The 22576-nt window shown below is 40.6% G+C and overlaps 9 protein-coding genes across 9 annotated transcripts; 7 read left to right on the forward strand and 2 right to left on the reverse strand.

The window, feature by feature from the left end:
* Positions 1 to 516: 516 nt before the first annotated feature.
* ost1 (dolichyl-diphospho-oligosaccharide-protein glycosyltransferase Ost1) lies at positions 517 to 1854 on the reverse strand (the record flags this gene model as incomplete). The annotated part of the gene is made up of 1 exon (XM_056181708.1): positions 517 to 1854. One exon carries the CDS (start codon positions 1852 to 1854, stop codon positions 517 to 519), a length of 1338 nt encoding a protein of 445 aa, XP_056038512.1.
* A 686-nt stretch (positions 1855 to 2540) lies between these two features.
* ani2 (CENP-A amino terminus domain (NTD) isomerase Ani2) lies at positions 2541 to 3581 on the forward strand (the record flags this gene model as incomplete). Its single annotated transcript, XM_056181709.1, has 1 exon — positions 2541 to 3581. The coding sequence occupies one exon, from the start codon at positions 2541 to 2543 to the stop codon at positions 3579 to 3581; it is 1041 nt and encodes a 346-aa protein (XP_056038516.1).
* Positions 3582 to 4726: 1145 nt separating this feature from the next.
* On the forward strand, positions 4727 to 6178 carry SOMG_02919 (aminotransferase class-III; the record flags this gene model as incomplete). The annotated part of the gene is made up of 1 exon (XM_056181710.1): positions 4727 to 6178. One exon carries the CDS (start codon positions 4727 to 4729, stop codon positions 6176 to 6178), a length of 1452 nt encoding a protein of 483 aa, XP_056038244.1.
* Positions 6179 to 6611: 433 nt separating this feature from the next.
* On the forward strand, positions 6612 to 7934 carry nuf2 (Ndc80 complex subunit Nuf2; the record flags this gene model as incomplete). The annotated part of the gene is made up of 1 exon (XM_056181711.1): positions 6612 to 7934. One exon carries the CDS (start codon positions 6612 to 6614, stop codon positions 7932 to 7934), a length of 1323 nt encoding a protein of 440 aa, XP_056038334.1.
* A 325-nt stretch (positions 7935 to 8259) lies between these two features.
* Positions 8260 to 8940, forward strand: uch1 (ubiquitin C-terminal hydrolase Uch1; the record flags this gene model as incomplete). The annotated part of the gene is made up of 1 exon (XM_056181712.1): positions 8260 to 8940. One exon carries the CDS (start codon positions 8260 to 8262, stop codon positions 8938 to 8940), a length of 681 nt encoding a protein of 226 aa, XP_056038335.1.
* Positions 8941 to 9563: 623 nt separating this feature from the next.
* On the forward strand, positions 9564 to 10098 carry SOMG_02922 (tropomyosin; the record flags this gene model as incomplete). Its single annotated transcript, XM_056181713.1, has 2 exons — positions 9564 to 9581; positions 9631 to 10098. 2 exons carry the CDS (start codon positions 9564 to 9566, stop codon positions 10096 to 10098), a joined length of 486 nt encoding a protein of 161 aa, XP_056038336.1.
* Positions 10099 to 10969: 871 nt separating this feature from the next.
* pan1 (actin cortical patch component, with EF hand and WH2 motif Panl) lies at positions 10970 to 16087 on the forward strand (the record flags this gene model as incomplete). Its single annotated transcript, XM_056181714.1, has 1 exon — positions 10970 to 16087. One exon carries the CDS (start codon positions 10970 to 10972, stop codon positions 16085 to 16087), a length of 5118 nt encoding a protein of 1705 aa, XP_056038337.1.
* Positions 16088 to 16499: 412 nt separating this feature from the next.
* Positions 16500 to 18677, reverse strand: tif302 (translation initiation factor eIF3b (p84); the record flags this gene model as incomplete). Its single annotated transcript, XM_056181715.1, has 1 exon — positions 16500 to 18677. One exon carries the CDS (start codon positions 18675 to 18677, stop codon positions 16500 to 16502), a length of 2178 nt encoding a protein of 725 aa, XP_056038330.1.
* A 568-nt stretch (positions 18678 to 19245) lies between these two features.
* cut7 (kinesin-5 family plus-end directed microtubule motor, bimC subfamily Cut7) lies at positions 19246 to 22524 on the forward strand (the record flags this gene model as incomplete). Its single annotated transcript, XM_056181716.1, has 1 exon — positions 19246 to 22524. The coding sequence occupies one exon, from the start codon at positions 19246 to 19248 to the stop codon at positions 22522 to 22524; it is 3279 nt and encodes a 1092-aa protein (XP_056038331.1).
* Positions 22525 to 22576: the final 52 nt, after the last annotated feature.

Here is a 22576-nt window from a genome sequence, read left to right on the forward strand (position 1 = left end):
TTGACCTTCTTATGTTTTGGTGAGCAAAGGCCAACTCATTCACTGTTTATGAGCGTCACTGGGAAAAAAAAACAACATAGAGTGACAGTGTTACTTAGTTTCCGAGCGATCGCACGGTTCAGGTAGACGGATATGAGACTAAAAGAATAAACAAGAAAAACTAAAATTATAATGAAAGATCAAATATCATTATTCTATGGAACTGTTCTGATGGTCCTTTGGGGGCTAGCGTTCTTCAGAGTGAGCGAGTAGCACAGTATAAAAGATGGTTCGAAAGGAAGAAAAAGTCATTGAAAAGAATTCATTTATAAGTGGAAGAAAAAACTATAAAAGAATGTACATATGGGTTTATTTCAAAATAAGTTTTTATAAATTAACCTCACGAACTTTGCAGCAAGTCCAGCGTTAAAGTTAACATCAAAAGTGAAAACCATAGATTTAGAAAAATCATTTACATGCGTATGGAAAAGACGGAACTTGTGTTTTTGCGTTGCTCAGCGAGCGACCCATAAAAGCTTAAGGAGCCCAAATAAGATAGACGGCAGTAGCAAGAATCAAAACTAAGGCAGTAATGATTGCAATGCGCATGTACATAATAGAACTATCGAAGCTGTATGAGATTTCTACAAACTGAGATGGAGTTCCGTCAATGGCATTAGTAGCCTCGAAAGTGTAAACTTGGCGGCCTTTTGTGTCCAGGAATTTGTAAACAGTCTCCACTTTCGAGGAGTCGACTTCTATGGGCATTTTCACAGAAATGTTAGATGCGCCTTCTGGGAAAACATAGGACCAGATGGCTTTTTCGAACAATAACTCTCCAGGAACCCAAGTGAGAGGAAGTTGAATGACAGTTTGCTCATCCTCTTGGTCAGCAAAGGTGGAATAGGGCATCGACCAGGCCAATTTGTACAAATAATTCCATCCACCAAAAACGGGATAACGAGGAAGTAACTCCAACACTGTCTGTTTAGGCTCGGTACGCATATGGGAAGTGGTGATATTACCAACTTCATCCGTGTAAGAAACATCGCTTACGTCTTTGGGTAAGTTAATGAGAAAACGGTTGATGGCTGTAGAAACGGGGTTGTAGAAGTTCTTCATGTACCATCTAGCACGATCAAAAGGATTCTTCAATTTGGCAGAGCGGTTTTCAACAATAATTCGCTCTGAAACATCAATCTTTTGGCGGTACTGGTGAAGTTCGACTTGCATCTGGAAATCGAGAGCATTGGGAAGAGGATTGGTGTGTTCAAAACGAACTTGAATTTCTTCCTCAGAATCACCAGGAACAACGAGAGAGCGAGTTTCATAGACAAGTGTATTTCCTTTGCGAACGGGAGATTCATCAAATGTCGTAAAAGACTCAATGTCGGAGGATGGAAGGACAAAGCGGGTACGCTGTTGTTCCGTAGGGTACATACTATCAAGGAATCGAGAAGTTTTGTACACCAAAAATTGAGCGTCATCTTGATCGATAGCGGCGGGAAGAGGACGGACTCCATGAACAAGGCTAGTTTGAAGACTAATGGTAAGGCTCTCACCAGGCTGGACAGGGGTTTCCAATAAAATATCAAAAGATTCATCATCCACCTTGGTGATTTGGGCCTTCTTTTTCGAAAGTTCCTTGATTACAGCTCGTATGTCTGCAACTTTCTCATCTTCATTCAAATGTTGATGATAGCGATACACACTTTCGGGTTCATTACCTTCATTGACAATGATTAATGAATTTGTTTCCCTAACGAATGTAGATCGCAAATCAATGGATCGAATCGCATTGCTGTTCTTCCAAACTTGTTCTGCAAAGACAAAACCTACAATGAACGTCCATAAAAAGGCCTTCAAAAACCACATTTTGACGGGTTATTTTCCACAGAGACTTTGTAATTCGTGCTTGCAACTTGTAAGGACTCTAATAATAAAGTTAGTCATTCATTCTTCTCAGAAACTACTTCTTCTCCAAATTCTTCTTACAATCCTTTCAAAAATAACCCAAATTTCTAGTTTTATGTAGTATGCAACTGGTAAATACTTGGAAGCTGAAGTATTCCTTTCCCATATACCGAAATATCTTGGGCCTCTATAAATGGATACTGATACTTTTCGTAATGCAGCATTTTAAGGAAAAAGAAAGAGTAGAAATTGAAGAATAGAGACTTGGAGGATTGGAATTGGCGGTTAGAAGCATCAAAAGGAGTGTAAACTTGGACGTATTTATTTTGGTTGCGACGTTTGGATTCTACGCATCTCATCATTCAGATCCATCCCCTTTCCAGTCATTCGCAGCATTACGAGAAGAAAAAGAAAAAAAAATAAGACTATAGCTCGTATGTATTTTACTTTTCACTCCATACTCTGATAAATTGATGGTTTTTTTTTACCAAACATACTTTCGTTTACTAACAACCTTGAATTAAGCGAACAGAGAAACACCTTCTAGGGAATGGAGAATTTTCACCTTTCCTTTGTACTACAGTGCAAGAACTTAATATCTATAGAATTTAGGGAAATAGGTCGGATTTGGATAATTAAAAGAAAATATGAGTATGGAAAGAACTATTTACAGCGTAAAAATTGATAAAGAGCGCGTCCCTCTTTTTGACGAAGATTTTTACCAAGGATTTCGCAGCGAAATGACCGTTCAATTCACCATGGCTGCTCTGGACCCCGCAGTAAAGTCCAATGAGCCTGTTACTGTCAAGGTGATTACTCGTCTTCAGCATTCTGATGATGAGGAAGATGAAGGTGAAGAAAAGGAGGATGAAGAAGAACAATTTGTTCTTTGCACCCTCAAGAAGGGAGTCATTTATCAACAACCAATTGATCTGGTATTTTCTCCTGGTGAAGAGGTGTATTTTGAAAAGACCGGTGGTGCTACCGTCTATTTAAGCGGTTCTTGCACAGTTACCAATGTCCCTGAAGACGCTGACAGCGACATGGACGATTATGAAGATGAAGATGACGATGATTTTATCTTTAATGACGACCGTTTGAGTGAAGACGAAGATTTTGATTCAGGTGCTTCTGAGGATGAAAATGAAGACGAAGAAGGTGGTGCTCGCATTGAAGAAATAAATAGCGATGATGAGCAACCTGAAGAGAAGCAAGAATCATCTGAAAAGAAAGACAGTCAAGCTGGAAAAAAGCAAGAAAAAGCCGACTCTAAAAAGCGTCCTTCAGAAGAATCCCGCGAAACAGAAGAAAAGGAGAAAAAGCTAAAGTCAGAGAAGCCTGCAAAGACTTACGCCAAGAAAACTTTAGAAGGAAACGTAATCGTTCAGGACAAGGTGATTGGCAATGGACCTGCCGCCAAGAAAGGAAAGCGTGTCACCGTGCGCTACATAGGTCGTTTAAAAAATGGCAAGGTATTCGATAAAAACATTAGTGGTAAACCTTTTTCTTTCAATTTGGGTTTGGAAGAAGTGATCAGAGGTTGGGACCTTGGTGTTGCCGGTATGCAAGTTGGTGGTGAACGTACTTTGAATATTCCTTCACTTATGGCTTATGGAGCTAAACGTCTCCCTGGAATTCCTGCCAACTCAGATTTGGCTTTCGATGTGAAACTTTTGGCTGTCAATTAAAATATAATCTGATTGGGTAAATCATGGAAAAAAGACTAATAAAAATATGGGTATTTAGGTCAATAATGTTCAATATGATTTGGTTCGTCTCTTTTAATTTCCTAAATGTATGTAGTATTGCTAATAACCTTGGAAAATAGTAAAATCACTAAAATTCTACAATTAAAACTGACAGCTCACATTATGAACTACACTTGAACCAGGGCTCTATGAATTACAATTTGAAACATCTATCGGCACTCATTCACGGTTCCACAAGAGTCGGATCACTGCTTTGAAGGAAACTCTCCTGTAAAACGGTCGAGTTTTTGTATAGCGATTTGTTTACTAAACCCTACCCTAAAACACTAGACAATCTTGTTTAGGAAATCCCCATCCTGGGCTGTCGTCTGACTGTCGGCGAACAGTAGGCCATCGCGAGCGTTCCCCGGAGCATACGAGCAAATTCTTTGTTTTATTTACATTTTCTGAGGCGTTCAATTTTGACTAAGAATTTAATATTTCCAAGAAATAAATTGAAAAAGAATAACCAAATATCAATTTTAAAGCTGTTTGCGTTTGTCCTTTCCTCTGAAAGTGAAAGGAAGCAATCTGAGATGTATAATAGCTTTTCGTTCTTCATTCACATCGTACTGAAGCTTTTAAAATGCTGAATGATCTTTTTTTTTTTTCCTTCGTGGTTGCTGAATTCGTAAAAGTTTCCTCCAAGGAAGATTCTTCATCTGTTTCCTGACTTCATCAGACAAAAACCATGATTGTTTCAGTCTTCGCGAAACGTATCATGCATTTCCCGGCGTAGCTGCGGGAGACAAGATAATATGTTAGTATATTGGATTTTTTCGTCTGATGAACGAAATGCTTGTCGCCGAAAGGGAGTTTCTTTATGGAAGCCGGGGTACTCTCAAGGCAAACTAGGAACCCTACTATCCTGCCGGGGAGATGAGCGGTAAAGCATCATAACTATGACAAGCATAAATCTCTTATTTTTCTCTATATATATGCTCCTGTTCTTGTTTAGTTCCTCCAGTGATTGAAATTGCAATTCTACTTTCAAATCAGACATATTACCGAGTTCACCTTTTTCTCATTTAAGGAAGAGCTTAATTGAATTTTCCCATCTTAAAGTATCCTTTCTTTGTACTACCATGATTGACTCTACTTCTGTTTCAGTAACAGCAAACAACAAGGCTTTGAAGAGCGAATCCAGCCCGAAAGTCACTTATTCTTCCGGAGAATCAAATTCCAATACCAATCAAGCTCTGTGGTCATTTGATGATGCCATGAAAATGGATCCCGAGACAGTCCGAAACTTGCAACTCGCGCACCTAAACAAGCTACGAACTATCCATGGTCATGCTCGAAATTTCGTCAAGGCTGAGAATTCTCGATTTGTAGATGAGAAAGGACAGGAACATCTTGATTTGATTGGCGGTGTCGGCGTCGTTACTGTAGGAAACAACAATGAATACGTCTGGGACTGCTTACAAAAGTGCTTCAACGAAAAGCTTTACATGATGGGTGCCATTTCATACCGTAACCTTGCTGCTGCTTTTAGTCGTAATATGGCATTGCTTTCTCCTGGCCAAAAGCTCACTCGTACTTGGACAGCTACTGGCGGCGCCGAAGCAAATGAGGGTGTTATCAAGTTAGCTCGACTGGCTACTCGCTATAAAATCAACAAAAAACGATTTCTCTCTACTCTCAACTCGTTCCATGGTAAGACTACCGGTAGCGTATTTTTGGGTGGTAAAGAAAAATGGCAGAAATACCAAGGTCCTCCCCCCTTTGACGTGGATTATATTCCCTATGGAGACTTTCATGCACTCGAAGTTGCTCTGGCTTCTGGCATATATCGCGCCTTTGTCGTAGAACCCATTCAAGGCGAGGGCGGAGTCATTGTCCCACCACCTGGTTATCTTGCCAAAGCACGTGAACTTTGTACAAAATATGAAACTTACCTCGTTCTGGATGAAATTCAAACAGGATGTGGTCGTACCGGTAAGTTTTGGGCATGTGAGCATGAAAATGTTATTCCTGACTGTATTTCCTTCGCCAAAGGTTTTTCTGGAGGCTTGGTCCCTTTTGGAGGCTACATTGCCACAGAAGAGCTATGGAATGCTGCTTACGGTACGGTTGAAACCGCATTTTTGCACACCGCTACCTACCAGGAAAACACACTTGGTCTTGCTGCCGGCGTTGCGACTATTGATTTCATTTATCAAAACAACCTTCTCGATAGAGCGAATAAAATGGGTGCTATCATGTTTGACCGCCTCAGTAAACATCAAAGCAGATATCCCCACATTATTAAAGAAGTCCGTGGCCGAGGCATGATGATTGGTATCGAGTTCTACCCTCTTCCTGCCTCTGTGCAAGAATTATTCGGCGAGTTTTATGCCACTCCTGTTGTTGATGATCTTGCCAATAAGCATCATGTTCAAGTATATTGTTCGTTAAACAACCCTTCTGTTTTCCGTTTTCTTCCTCCTTTAACCATTCCTGAAGAAGATTTAGATGAAGGAATGGAAGCGGTCGAAAACGCTATAACAGCCTTCGATTCCAAAGTCAAAGATGCCGTGTCCACCAAAGCTGCTTAAGAATATTAAGTTTTCTTCGCCGTATCTCGTTTACTTTTTTCACTTTTTTGATTGTGAAATTCCTATTTTGGTTTATCTTGCTGTATATTTCGTTTAGCTTCAATAATGATGATTTTATGAACAATAACATTAGACAGTACAAAAACCAAGTATATGTACCGTATTTAAAGCCGAAATTTTATTCAATCATTTAGCTAAATAGCAAATATCTTCTATAACTATCCATGAAGCTTTGTACATGCTTTTTCTTCAGGTTCAGAATTTCTATTGAAATATCTATTTAGTTCCATAACCGACCGATCATTTCTAGCTGTTTGGATTGCTCTCTTTTACCCTATTTTTCTTTGCATTTGAGGCTTTTATTTTATTTTATTTTATTTCATTTTATTTATTTATTAATTTATTTATTTGCTTTTCTGCTTGAACACCGTTCATGTCGCGAAGATACATTTTCCCATTATTGGAATCAGAAGAGATTTTGGAATGCATAGCAGGTTTGGGAATTACTTTCAGTAAAAAAGAACTTGCTCAGCCAACTCCTCAAGCTGTTATTTCCTTGTGTGAAGAATTCCTTGACATGTTTATGGGGCTGACTAGTCAGGATTTAGAAGACAAGGCGAATTCGCTACAGGAAACAATCGAAAATTTTGATATTTTACGCGAATCACTAAGATTTATGATTTTCTATAAAATTACAAGTCAATTTATGCAAAGCATATGTGTTGATGACTTTTCCGTTCAAGATTTATTAAAGCCCACTACCAATCGGTTAAAACGAATTCTCTCCGGTGTAATTAATTTTGCGAAACTCAGGGAACAACAGTTATTAGTTTTTGAACCCGACATCCAGAAACGAGAAAGTTTAATTGAAAATTATTCCCTACTTAATACCCAAAGGCAAACCCTTGAACAGGAAGTTTTGCTAAGCCAGGAAAAACGAGACCAAAATCAAATTATTATAAAACAGAATGAAGGAAGAAATGATCAACTCTATCAGAATCTTTTGGAAATAAAACGGATCTGTTCGCAAACGAAAGCCGAATACGATCAAATAAAACAGGAAGCACTTGAGTTGAAGGTAAAGCATCTCGAATTAGAATCATTAATTTCAGATACATTACAAATGACGGAGCAATTACAAGCTTCTATTGTGCATTCCCCCGAAAAACTTCAAATAAGGATTTTGGATATGTCAGATCGTGTCCAGTTGGATCGTACACAGCAGTTTGAACTGGATAAGAAATCAAAGTATCTTCAGTCAAAACTTAATGAACTATCTCTGACAGAAACGGATATGAATGCTTGTGTGAAAATACTAGAAGAATGTTTGGTCGAAGTGGACAAGCTTGAGCACGCTTCAAACCTTCTATCATCAAATCAGGAACTTTGTGAACAAGTCGATATCAATAAAAGGAAACTAGAGTTTCGTAAGGAACAGCTTTTAAAGCAGTTATCAAATGCACAAGAAAAATTGCAACACGAACAACAATCCAGAAACCAAAAGTTAGAAACGGCAAAACAAAGGATGGATCAAATCAAGGAAGAGTACCAAGAACTACTCCAAATTAAATCACAGAAAGCTCAAGAAGCCGACCACAAGCAAACAGTAATTGAAATGACAGAAAAGCAAATGGCGGATATGAGAAGAGAACTAGAGTCACAAAGTTCCATAATTAGCATCGAATTTGAAAAGCTGAAAGCTCATGTTGAGCTTTACATCGCTGAGCTCTTGCATACCATTCGCCGTTCGCAATAGAACTCTTTGCATCAAAGATGAACTAACTGTATATTACTTAATCTCTAGTTCTGAATTTTTAATTCATAGATTGAATACTCGAGTATAAAATTAAAAGATTATAGCTCTCATAAAGTAACATAAAAAATTGCATTTTATGCCCTAAGTATTTGCTAGGCTAAAGGCATATTAATTTTATTTGTTTCTAGGGGATCACATTCCATTTTGAGAATGCAAACATTCATTTCTAAATTTTTTACAAGGTGTATGGACACATAAGGCTATGTACTCACCTTAATTTTATGCTTACCAAAACCAAATTCTAGTCTACAGAGATTCGAATAAAATGTGGAAGCCACTGGAAAATAATCCTGAGATTTTAGAACCTTACTTGAGAAAACTAGGAATTTCAAATGCAAGCGCATTTGACTTATTTACGTTGGATGAAATTCCTGAATATATTCCTCGTCCTGTAGGAGCACTTTTGTTGGTTCTTCCATCTCCTGGTAAATTTGATAAATCTCAGAAAGAATCAAAACTTTTATCAGCTGATTCCAAAGAAGTGGTTTGGTTTCCTCAACTTGTATCCAATGCCTGTGGTACTGTTGCTTTGATGCATGCCATAGCAAATGGAAGCCTTTCCAAGAAAAATAACGAGTCAGAATTTACAAATGTTCTTTTAAAAAATGCTAGAGAACAGACGGCTGACCAAAGAGCAAACATGTTGAAAGACTCTGAAGCGGTAGCCAAACTTCACGCAGAATTCGCTGGTGAACCCGATGACGAAGAAGAAGGAGATGAAGAAGATGAAACAGACCTTCATTACCTTTGCTTTGTCAAGGGAACACAGGCGGACGATCGCCATTTTTATGAACTGGACGGCCGTCGCGAAGGACCAATTCAACACCCTGAAATCGAAAACGACGTGTTAGACCCTAAAGTATTTTCCGTGATAAAGGGCTACATAGAAAAGACCAATTCTCCTTACTTTTCCCTAGTAGCCATTACGACTACCGGCGACAACTAAAAGCCGGTCAAGGCATTGGACACAAAAGTATCTAAGTCAAGTTATTTATTACCTTTTACGATAGAAGATGACTGCGTACTTTGTTCGGTTCCCAATGGCTTAGACTACTCTACTATTCAAGTGCGCTTTGTTATTCTTGTGATATTTCCATAGTTATGAAGCTCCTGAAACTCATGTATTAGACTCATCGGTCTACTCTTTGCTGAGAACTCTGTTTCTCTTTTTGTTTTGGGTTATTGCAAATTCTACTTGCTCATTTGCTAGGGATTTCGACAATTATTATGCTACTTTGTTTTTTTCCTTTTTTATACAAAATAATACATTGAAACAAATTGTCAAAGATATTATACTATATCTACAGTCAAAGCCATCCTCCAAGTATCTAGAGTTTTCAAAATAAAAGACTGTACTCTACCATTCTACAAAAGAGGACTATTAAAAATGCTTTTAACCTATAAAACAAACAACATCTTTACAAAGATCTGTTTCTTTGTCTAAATGTTCTTTTGTCTTAGTACTACGTTGTACGTATATTCACCACCCTTACCTTGTGGATCGAATATACACTGATTCTTTAGCTGTCCACCTCCACCAACAACCAAGCATAGACAGAAACGAATAAAATGGATAAACTTAGAGAAGTATGATACAAAGATTTTGAAATCGATTTGTAGCTGCTAACAGAAACAGAAAATCAACGCTGCTCGTGCCGAAACAGACGAAGCTGTCTCACGCGCCGAAGCTTCAGAAGCCAAGTTGAAAGAACTGGAACACCAAATGTCAGTCAAAGAACAAGAATATGATTCCCTTTCTAGAAAACACGAAGCCTCTGAGTCTCGCTTAGAAGAAGTTGAAGAGGAAATGAAAGATTTACGCATAAAGGCCGACGACGAAACTGGCCAAAAGAGTGAAGTTGAGCAACTTTCCCGAAAGATTGAGCTTTTAGAGGAAGAGCTTGAAACTAATGATAAGCTTCTTCGCGATACCACAGAGAAGATGCGTCAAACAGATGTCAAGGCTGAACATTTCGAGCGACGCGTTCAGTCATTGGAACATGAGCGTGATGACTTGGAACAAAAGCTTGAAGACATGACCGACAAATACGCAAAGATCAAGGCTGAATTAGACGAGGTACACCAAGCATTGGAAGATCTATAGATTCCAAAGCGTAGTTCTTTGAATTACTGCGCGCTTTTGTCCGTACAAATATGCTTCATTGTTGGCTTTGGTTGGCTCATTGGGCTAATTCTGCCGATGAGTTTTTGGATCTTACATCGGCATGTCCGTCGTTAATGATCAAACTGTCACCTTCTTTTTGATGTACTTTTCATGTACCAACAAGTTTTCAGACGAGGCTTTGCAATCTATACTTGTTCATTTTATCTTTTTTCAATGTTACGTTTTACTATATATCGAATACAATCGACTCTTCAAGTCTCTAAATTCTTTTTATTTCTTTATTATATCCACTGTGCATTATGAATACTATACTTGAAGTGCGGAGCAATGCATGATACATTCAAAAATTGACAGCCACTCTCCTTGCCCATGTCGTAGGTCAATTTCCACTTTCAATGAAACGTTATCTCCACAAATAGAGCTTTCAACCGTTCGTTAATAGTAACTGAACATTAGTGCACAAAAGTAGCTTTTTCACATATAAGCAGAGTTAGCTTAGATTATCGAAATCCGTTGCTACCAATGAAATCGTAGGTAAATTGAGAATCCTTCTGGTTTCTAGACGCGTTAACATGATTTCCATATCGAAACTATTTCAATCATTTCTGTAAGTAATTAAATTAACTAAACCTGTTAATGATATTTATAATCGTAACTACTTTGAACATTATACTTTGTAGATAATGCTACTTTGGATGCTCAGTGTTACCTGTAGTTTCCTTCAGTCGCCTTGACATTCCTCACCTCAACCTACAATCCTTCCTATATTTCCAATAAATCAGCATAAACAACGAAATTGGCTGTTAAACGACGTAAATATTATTTTTATTTTTATCATTAACGTCGTATAATGTCATATCCGAACCCGATGAACGGCGCACCGTACGGATATGGCACGAACGGTGGCATGCAGCCCAATATGACTGGCTACGGCATACCAATAAACCAAGGAAATACTGGATTTCAGCAAGGTGGCTATCCTTACCAACAGGGTTATTTAACTGGCGGGTATCCCGGAACCAGATCAGCGTTGCCATTTCAACAAACTGGATCCATGAATGCCATGAACACTGGCTATGGATATCCATCACAGCCTATGACTTATGCAAATCCACCTGCACCGCCAACTTTTCCATCTCAAATGACCGGCTACAATGGAATGATGAATACAGGAATGCCACCTATGGGTTACGTACAACCTCAAAGAACCGGCAGTGCTCCAGCACCACCGATGGGTGGCTTCGTGCAACCTCAAAAAACTGGCAGTCAACCGTTTAATCCAATGAATAGCTTTATACAGCCCCAGCAAACCGGAAGTGCTTTACCTCAAGCAACTGGCTTCGTGCAGCCCCAAAGAACTGGGAGCGCTCCTCAAGGTTTTTTTCCTCAGCAAACAGGAGGTTTTATGCAGTATCCTGGAAACAATGGTCAACCTTTTAATAATCCAATGAGTGACTATATGCAACCTCAGAAAACTGGCGGTTTTGACTCTTTCATGCAACCACAAAAAACGGGTACAATGTTCTCGCAACCCACATTACAACCCCAAAGGACTGGTACTTTCGTGAACCAACCCGGTTTCGCTCAACCTCAAACTATTGGTATGGCCCCTCAAAGTACTGGATTTATTCAACCCCAACCAACTGGTCCTTTTGCTTCCTTTGTACAACCTCAGGTAACGACCATGCCAACACCAGCTGCACTTTTAAAGCCTCAAAAAACCGGTCAAATCCACGTTAGTCATGCTATGGATACTAGACTTTCTTTTATCACGGCTTCAGACCAAGAAAAATTTGAAAAATTGTTCCGCTCTGCAGTTGGTAATGAAGAAGCTATGTCTGCTGACATTGCTAAAGCTATTCTCGTTCGTTCAAAGCTCTCTACACCCACTCTTTCTAAAATTTGGTCTTTGTCTGACACCACTCGATCGGGGCATTTATTATTCCCACAATTCGTTTTGGCTATGTATTTATGTAATTTGGGTCTTACCGGAAAGCCCATTCCGGATAAGGTACCAGACAATATTCTTGGTGAGGTAAATTCAATGGTTGATGTCATTTCTTTTTCTTTAGATGATAGCTCTTCTCAGTATGCTCAGCCAGTTTCTCAAGGTAATGCTCAACAGATGGCTGCTCAAATGTTCAACGGTTTTCAGCAAGCCGCAGGAATTCCATCCCAAATTACAGGAATGTTTCCTCAACAAACTGGAATGCAACCTCAAATGACTGGCTTCCAACAACCAATGATGCCTCAAAGAACTGGTGGAATGCCTCCCCAGATGACCGGTGGTATGCCGCCGATGATGCCTCAGAGAACTGGTGGTATGCCTTCCCAGATGACCGGTGGTATGCCACCGATGATGCCTCAGAGAACTGGTGGAATGCCTCCCCAGATGACCGGTGGTATGCCACCAATGATGCCTCAAAGAACTGGTGGAATGCCTCCCCAGATGACCGGTGGTATGCCGCCGATGATGCCTCAGAGAACTGGTGGAATGCCTCCCCAGATGACCGGTGGTATGCCGCCGATGATGCCTCAGAGAACTGGTGGAATGCCTCCCCAGATGACCGGTGGTATGCCACCGATGATGCCTCAGAGAACTGGTGGAATGCCTCCCCAGATGACCGGTGGTATGCCACCGATGATGCCTCAGAGAACTGGTGGAATGCCTCCCCAGATGACCGGTGGTATGCCGCCGATGATGCCTCAACGTACTGGGGGTATGCCTCCACAAGCGACAGGTGGCATGCCACCAATGATGCCTCAAAGAACTGGTGGAATGCCTCCTCAGATGACCGGCGGTATGCCACCAATGATGCCTCAAAGAACTGGTGGAATGCCTCCACAAGCGACAGGTAGTATGCCACCAATGATGCCTCAAAGAACTGGTGGAATGCCTCCTCAGATGACCGGCGGTATGCCACCAATGATGCCTCAAAGAACTGGTGGAATGCCTCCACAAGCGGCAGGCGGCATGCCGCCGATGATGCCTCAGAGAACAGGAGGAATGCAACCGATGATGCCTCAAAGGACAGGTAGCATGCCGCCAATGATGCATCAGCAAACTGGAAGTCTTATGGCTCAACCTACTGGGGTTCCAGGGCAATGGGGATTTATTAATACTCCTTTAAGTAATCTTCCTGGTATTGAAGCTTTGGGAGAACAAATGATGCCGAATGCATCTGACGGTAGCTTAACTCGCAACTTTACAGGGAAAAAAGACATACCTTGGGCTATTAGCAAAGAAGAGAAGCGTATTTATGATCAAATCTTCGATGCTTGGGATAAAGAAAAGAAAGGTACTCTTGGTGGAAATGCCGTATTGGAAATCTTTGGACAAAGCAAGTTATCTCGTTCTGAACTTGAACATCTGTGGAGTCTCTGCGATCATGGCGACAAAGGTTGTTTAGACCGTGATGAATTTTCGGTTGCTCTTCACCTTATATATAGAAAATTAAATGGTAACGCGATCCCCTCTCAGCTACCTCCTGAATTAATTCCGCCTTCTACCAGAAATATTGAAGCTTCTTTGAACCAAGTGAAGAATCTAATAAAAAATGATACTTCAACACGCCGGCCATTCAGCAATGAAAACGTAAGCAGGTTGAAGAAAAATTCATTTTATGATAACGATAGTACCTTAAGTGACAAGGATGCTACGCTTTATAAATTTAACGATTCCAGTGTACCGGCTTATGTGTCTAATTCGAGAAGAAGAGCTTACTCTAAAGATAAGCCCGATGCTTTACCTCCCTCAACCGGTTCGCTTGATGAAGTAAATGACAAAACAGAGCATTTGAAGAAAAATATTCACGAAAAAGAAATTTTTTTGAATGCTTTAGAGGAGAAAAAAGCAACCCACTCAGATGTTTCTGACAACGCCTTCCTAATCAATCGCATCAAATCTATTCATAACGAAATTAATCAAGCGCTTGTTAAGCAAAAGTCTCCAGAAGCGGATAGTCTGAATTCACGCCTCAACGCATTAAGTTCGAAGGTTACTCAACTTGTTTCTGAGGTAGATGCTGCTGACAACAAATTAGATGATTTTTCCTCAAGTATTCAAAAATCTAGCGGGGAAGTTGATTTTAATGACGTTGCTGCAAAAGTAAGTAATATTGAACAGCAAAGAAATGCGTCAAAGGATTTACTTAAGCAACTAAAAACCTCTATTGATTCCATTGAGTTGGAAGCACGTAAGCAGTTGGTTCCATTCAGCAAAATGGACAATGAATGGTTGGAGAATAATATGTTGGATGAGTCTGTTAAGAAGACTATGAAAGATCTTCCGCCGGCTGTTCAACCGCAAGAGCGTACCGTTGTCGAACCAAAATCTGATGTCGTCCAACCTGAAGCTGCAGCACCTTCCACTCTTGAATCCAAACCCGTAGCCGAGAGGGGAGGCTCTACCAGTGTACCTGATGTTGAAGACAGAGCTGCAAGAATAAAATCTGAAGCTCAGCGACGTATGAATGAGCGTTTAGCTGCTATGGGTATAAAGCCCCGACAACAAAGAAGTGTTAGTGGTAATTCGTCAGCAAGCCCTTCGATGATTACCGTTACAAACGAAGCTCCTCAACTCAAGGAACAGTTTTCGAATCTCTCGATAAATAGTAAAGATGAACCATCTGTCTCATCTTTCAATACTGCTCCATCGAACCAAGAAAAGTCACAAAATGTGAATGGAAATAAGGCTGGTGAGAATTTTGTAGAGCGTAAACAGATCCAGGAATCGGTTACCAAACCTGAACACGTAAGAAGGGATTCTGTTTCTCCTGTGTCGTCGGGATCTAGCACTTCATCCGTGAAAGAGGCTACAGCATCATCACCTCAGAGGGTACCATCAAGAGATGCTAAACCCTCATCGACACCATCCGGTGCCCATAGTGCTCTATCCTTTGAGCCTGTCACTCAGTTGCCTTCGACTCATTCGACTCCTGCGCCTGAGGCAATCAGCACGTCGAATGTCGAGCAGCCTACCTCGACACCACAGCCTCCTCCTTTATCTATGGCACCTCCAATGCCTGTTAATGCACCAAGTGTCCCTCGACCTTCTTCAACTCCACAACAAGTACCACCTGTTCCTAAGGAGTCTGTGTCTCCGACACCTCCTTTGCCTTCTGGTACGTCAAATACTTCCCAGCCTTCCACGGCGCCGCAGCAGCTTTCTTTTGTACCTCCAGCACCTCCAGCACCTCCAACACCTTCAACACCTCCAGTAACCAATCCTACTTCAGCACCTCCCCCTGTACCTGCTGTTCCTGCCCCGTCTTTACCACCACAAGATCAGAAGCAAGTGAATACTTCTGCTATGGAGTCTGCCTTTCAACCACAAGTAAAACAACCTGATGCAAGCTCTCAAGCTCCTTCTTCTAAAGCTGCTCCAGCAATTCCTGCAGTTCCTCCTCCTTCAGCTCCCCCTGCGCCTCCCGCCTCGTCTGGTTTTAATCCTTTTTCGAAGTTTCCGCCTGCTCCACCTGCCCCGAAAATGAGCGGTAATGATTCGGATAACTGGAGCCAACATGAAGATGAAGAGGATAGTGAAGACGATGCGCAATCGAGCAAGGATGCGGCAGCTTTAGCTGCAAAATTATTTGGCGGCATGGCGCCCGTTCGACCACTTTCTACCTCTCCTGTAAAGCCGAGATCTACAAGTACAACACCCTCGTTGGCACCTCCAGCGCCTCCTTCAGCACCTCCTGCTGCACCACCGGCACCTCCAGCGCCTCCAGCACCTCCTTCAGCACCTCCTTCAGCACCTCCTGCTGCACCACCGGCTCCCCCTACTTCAGTACCAGCACCCATCGCAACTGTTCCAGGCGATAGAGGTCCTTTGCTGAATCAAATTCAAGCAGGTACTAGGTTGCGGAAATCGGTAACTAATGACAAAAGTAGGCCCCTTGGCGGGCGTGTGATAGACGGATCCAGCAATGGAGATAAATCGGCTTGGTACGGCAATTTGTCTTAATGCTTGTCTCTTGTTTGACGATCATACTTTGAAGACTTTTTAGACGATCTTTACGAATTTTTTTCTGTTTACACTTTTGTTTTATGTTTTGTTTTCGTCATCAATTAAGTAGATAAATCAAGCTTATTTGACTATCACTATTAAAACTGATTATTTAAAATTCCAAATATTTAAGTAAAAATAACGCTACATATAGATGTAAATAAATTTCAGTTTTACAGCAAGAAATGCAATCTCATTTTTTCAAACTATCACACTAAATATATCACCCAAACTTAGAGCACCGATCGAACAAGTAAATCCCTAATAGTTACACAACTAAAATGGTAGCAGGATCATGAAAGACATGAAGAAACATTCGAGAAGGCAAGAAACCCAAATACAATAAACAAGACCAAAAAGAAAGATAAATTTAATCTTCAATTGTTTCAATTTGTTCAGAAATAACCTCTTCAACAGTTTCTTGGACAACTTCTTCTTCGTCAGCAGGAAGAACAGAGTGAAGAGGTTGACCAACAACGGCACGCTCTTCAGAAACATGAGCAGTAACTTCTTCTCTATATTTTTGCCATTCACTGATAAGAGTTCTTCTGCGAGCGGCCAATTCACGATTGGCAGAGCTTGTTTCGGCAATATCCTCTTCGTCAAAGAGACGATTGTAATCTTTAAGTTTTCTTCTAATGTTCTTCATGTCTTCCTTAGACAATAGAGTAGGAGGACGAGGTCGCCATATAAATTGCTTAAAGTCTGGAATCATTTCTTCGCGAAGAAGGGTACCTCTAAAGTCCGAAATTCTGTAGCCATTCTCAAGCTTGTGGCGCCAGACGGTACTGCTTGTGGTCACATAGCGTCCGCTTGGATCCCATTCAAGTTCAGTCATACCAAAGTGTTCGGTTGAACCTATCTGTTGAACATTGGCCAAAGCATCAGGTTCCTTTTTATCAGTATCAAAGTCCACATCATAGAATTCCAAATCATACTGTGTAGCGGAACCGAGAGTGGCACCTATCAAAAATCTGCCATTAGGAGCGAAGAAGATGGAGTTGAGAGATTTCTTATCAAAAGAAGCGATGTGACGGAATGTACTAGTTGTGTTCTTTTTATGGTCAAATCCATAGAAAGAAAGAGTGGTTTTGACATTGGTAGAACTCAAGATTTGATCATTAGCAGAAATAATAGCAAATCTGTCACTCTTGGGCTCCCAAGCGAAATTGAGTATAACATCCTTAAGCTCAACAACTTCCACGGGTATGTTCTTTTCACGAATACGGAAGATCTCCAAGTTGGAGAAAGTAGATTTTTTAGTCTTGGTATGACGGTCGACTTTCACGCTGAGGAAGTCACCATTGGACTGCCAGTACAACTTGCAATCAGAGACATTAAAAAGATTTTTAGTACGAATAGTCTGCTTGGATGGGACACTCATGAGAGCAACACGAGCAGGTTGATTTATGACTTCAGGAGTCCAATAGGCTAAGAGTTGCTCCTTGTTGTCTCCGCCAAGAGCATTGGAAACGGGGCACCACTCAAAGTTCTGAACACCTTCAATTTTAAGAGCCTTTTTATCGACCAAAGAAAGAGAAGGAGTTTCGTAAATCGAAATCGATTGGCCAACATTGACACGTGCGAGGAAACGGTCATCAGCAGACCACTTAAAAAGAGGCCAGACCACCTTTTTTGAATCCTTGTTGTCGAGTTGGGGGGGAATCTTGAAAGAACGAAGGATGCGACCGGAGGCGATATCCCAAACGAAACAATGCTTTCCTTCGTCTTCTTCAGTAAAGGGCATGTTTTCACGAGCAGGGTGTCCAATAGGGGGAAGACGGACGGGTTCATAAGACCAAGAAACGAGGTAATTTTCGTTAGGGCTAAAGTCAATAAATTTCACATATGGATGCAAAAAACGAGCGCACATGTTCCATGACTCGCCACCCCAAAGTTGGATACCACGAAGATGCAAAGAAACTAAATAAGTACCTAAAGGTGACCATTGGACATAAGTTTCAGTCCAATTTTCACGGTTGACAATTTGCTCAGGAATATCACTCTTGCGATTCCAGTTGACAGAAACCTGATTTCCATAGTAGCTAATAAACTGGTCACGGCCATAATAGTCAGCGAGCCAGCTACGCAAGTGTTCACGCTCTTTAAATTCACGTTCTTCAAAAGTGAATTCTTCTGGGGTGTTCAAAGCCTTCTCAAGCTGGCTTAGCTTGCGGACAACGAAAACGTGATTCTTTACAACTTGTTTTCCATCAAGTTCTTGTACACAGAGGTCGGCAAATTCAACGGTTTCAAAGTCTGCAAACACGATACCATTCGACATCTTCTTGCCGTCTTTGTCTTCCACAGGCATGTACAAACCATTTTCTTTGACTTTGCCAATTTTGGCAAACAATCTACTCGTTAAAAAGCGATAAAAATCCTGAACTTTGGATTCTTCTACGACAGGAACACCTTGAATCACGACCACCGTGTCGTAACCCACAGGTTTCGCAACATTTAGTTTGGCTTCCAAGTCGGAGACGTTAATTTCATCGTCTCGAACGACGATTTGACTCTTAATCTCCTCAACAAGGCTATCCGACATTATGGTGTTGTGCCGTTGTTTCTAGTCAAGTTTCTTCTCCCCAGTCACTGGGAGTACCAAGACTGTGGATGGGTTTTCCAAAAAATTTCTTTCATTTCTCAATGAAAACAGGTGCTATTTACATGAGTATAATAAAAAAAAACAATTCAATTCATTTTATGTATAAAATTAGATATGAGTATTTTCAAGTGAACTTGTATTCAACAAACTACCGTCTAGTAAGGAATTCCTTCTCTTTAGAGAAAGGATCCTTTTGACTTGGAATTCTATCATTCAGTTATAATTCTTTTTATTTTCTTACAACAAAAGGATTTCTTTGAAGCCAAAAGTGCATATTTTCGAAGTTGTCCAAGTTTCGGTACCTTGCTTGGTTCTTCCCAAAAGGCCCTGTGTTTACCTTTTCACATCTGGGTACCTCAATTCACGATTTTGATAGAATATCAGGCATTTAACAATAGAAATATTCTTGATTTTGTTTAATTTAGTTTTCCCATTGTTTCCTGTCTTTCGTTTATATCCTCGTCTTTCTTTTACTGACTTCCATTTTTCTCATTTACCATAAAGCAATATGCCGCCAAGGCCTCCTGGAGGCGGGCCTACACAAAACTCAGGACCAAATGTTCATTCAAAGTTTGGAATGAATGCACCCAGAGTGCCCAATGCCACTATTCCTCGCAAGCGTCGTGCTGGTACTCAGAGTACTGTTGGTTATGCCTCTGCATCCCCGAGCTCTTCTGCGGAGAGCACACTTCACGACGAAAATGAAACGAACATAAATGTTGCTGTCCGTGTTCGAGGCCGTAGTGATCGAGAAATTCGTGACAATAGTGCTCTCGCCCTTAGTACATCAGGCGCAGTTGGTGCTGAATTAGCTATTCAATCTGATCCCTCTTCAATGCTTGTTGCTAAAACATATGCATTTGATAAAGTGTTTGGCCCTGAAGCGGATCAACTGATGCTTTTCGAGCACGCCGTGTCTCCCATCTTAACACAGGTACTTAATGGATATAATTGCACTATCTTTGCCTATGGTCAAACGGGAACAGGAAAAACTTACACTATGTCTGGTGATTTATCTGATTCCAATGGTATTTTATCTGAGGGTGCTGGCTTAATCCCCCGCACCCTTTACAACTTATTTTCTACCTTGGATAATACTGGCCAAGAGTATGCTGTGAAATGCTCATACTACGAACTTTACAATGAAGAAATTAGGGATCTTTTGGTAGCTGACGATCTACGCAAACGAGCTCGGGTTTTTGAGGATAGTTCCCGTCAAGGAAATGTTGTTGTCACGGGAATGGAGGAATTTTATATAAAAAATGCAGCGGAGGGTCTTCGGTTGCTTCGTGAAGGCTCCTACCGTCGCCATGTTGCCGCTACCAGGTGTAACGATCTCTCATCACGGAGTCATTCTATTTTCACCGTTACTATTCACACGAAGGTTGCCTCTTCCAGCTCTCATGAACCTGGATTTACCAATATGTCATTTTCCTCAAACAACAGTTCAGATGACTATATGCGTGTCAGTAAGCTTCACCTGGTAGACCTTGCCGGAAGTGAAAATATTGGTAGATCCGGGGCTGAAAACAAGCGTGCTCGTGAAACGGGTATGATTAATCAATCTTTACTTACCTTAGGGCGTGTTATTAATGCTCTTGTCGAAAAATCTCATCACATTCCCTATCGAGAGTCAAAGTTAACTAGGCTATTGCAGGATTCCCTTGGTGGAAAAACTAAAACGTCAATGATTGTTACCGTTTCCTCTACGAACAGTAACATAGAAGAGACACTTTCAACTTTAGAGTACGCCTCACGTGCGAAAAGCATTCGAAACAAGCCGCAAAATAATCAATTAATATTCCGTAAAGTCCTTATCAAGGATCTGGTCCTTGATATCGAGCGTTTAAAGGCAGACCTGATAGCCACTCGTCAAAAGAATGGTGTTTATTTAGCAGAAAGTTCCTACAAAGAATTGATTGAGGGTGCGCAAAGTAAAAGCACTCTTTGTCAAGAACAAGCTCGAAAGTTAGAGGTGCTAGAGCTAAATATAAAAAATGCACGTGAACAATTACAGCTGGTTTCGAAATCAAATCAAGAACACAGAAAGGAAATAGATAGTTTGCAAGGTCAGCTCGCATCTTCAAATTCTCATTTGGAGACGACAAGGCTGGAGAACGAGAATTTGCGAGAACAGTTGACCTCAGAAATTGAAAAAAGGAAGGAATATGAAACCAGTGAGCAAAAGATAACAACCGTTGCAACCGATCTATCTCAGTATTATCGTGAATCAAAAGAGTACATTGTCCGCCTCTATGAAAAGCTTAGTCGGACGGAAAAGACAAGTGAAGAGAATGAGATTAATTTTTGGAATCTTAAGCAAGAATTGCTTGGAATGCTCACTAGCTTTCAAGGAAATATTACGGATGGGACAAATGGCTACTTTAATTTATTAAACAATTTTAACGCTTCTATGGAGGACATTATAAACAATCATAGTGTCTTATTAAATACTTCTGTACAAGAAGTGAACACACATTTTAGTAATTTGGAAAATCTGTTAAGGGAAGCACGGTCTTCTACGAATCCTTCGACAACGCTTGATTCTCTTGTTTCAGACTTGTTAGAGTCTCGGAAGAATTTACTACTTTTACTCGAAAACAGTCTTCAGGAAATTAGCATGTCTTCCCAAAAGCTAGGTAATGGAATATCGACTGAACTGATCGAACTACAGAAAGAGGTTAAAGATTCATACCGAAAGGTAGTCCAGGACCTTCGTACGCTCTTCAATTCGCAACAGAACTTTTGCAAATCTCAGAAAGAATCGATAACAACGGCGAAGGATGATATAACTTCGTTGCTTCAGTCCTGCACTACGTCTATAAGTGAGAACAATAGTAACGTTGATCAATTTTTAGATGAATATAAGGCTCAGGAGGAAACAAAACAAAAAGAATTAATGAATCGAATTAACTCGGTGGTTGGTCAGTTTTTGCAAGAGCAAAATCAGCTGCTCTATTCAAACGTGGGGGGATTCCACTCGAAGTTAAAGAAAACAGAGTCAGAACTTGTCGATTCAAACGAGCATTTCAAGCTGTATTTCGATAAGCTGAACGACGACTCAGATGTGTTTAACAATACATTATTAGAAAATAAAGGAAAGTTACAAAGTACCATCTCACAAAGCTCAGGGTTATTGGATGCAAAAGGAAAAAGCATCCATTCAAATTCGCGCTCTGTTTATGATGAATGCATGACATTGGCTGAGGCACAAAAGGAGAATGTTTATTCAGAAGTTCGAACGCTGGATCGTTTGCTACAAAGTCTCCAGGCTCATTCTGATGATCATCTCCAGGAGAGACACGAAAAGCTTTTACTTCGATTGAATGACTTAATGAAAAAGACGGCAGCAGTTAGAAGTTATGTTGCAGCACCCCAGGATAACTTGAATGAGCTTACTAGTCAAATTCAAGAGGGAACTACGTCTTTGGCACAACATACAAACGTTTTGCTCGGCAGTGAGACAGAAACTATGGCAAACTTTGAAACTACATTAGGAAATGCGAAATTTGATACAATAGAGCCGACAGCAAATACGTTCAGGCAAAAGTTTCCTGAAACACCTCCTTGGTCACGAGATTTGGCATTTACAGATGATTTGTCGAATTTATTCATCAACAAGGCAGAGCTTCGTGAAAGAGAAAACTCTCAGCCGTCTGATTCACCAACAAAAGAGATGTACTCGCAACCTATTCAACGAATATCGTCGAATCCATCAAAGTCGGATACCTTCAAACGAACAAATAATGCCATCAACAAGCGGTTCTCTGCACGTGGCAAACACTGACCGAACAACGGTGTATTGTAAATTAATGATTCTTCTGTTATTTTTCTTATTA

This window comes from Schizosaccharomyces osmophilus, chromosome 2, assembly GCF_027921745.1.
Source record: "Schizosaccharomyces osmophilus chromosome 2, complete sequence".
NCBI classification, from domain to species: domain Eukaryota; kingdom Fungi; phylum Ascomycota; class Schizosaccharomycetes; order Schizosaccharomycetales; family Schizosaccharomycetaceae; genus Schizosaccharomyces; species Schizosaccharomyces osmophilus.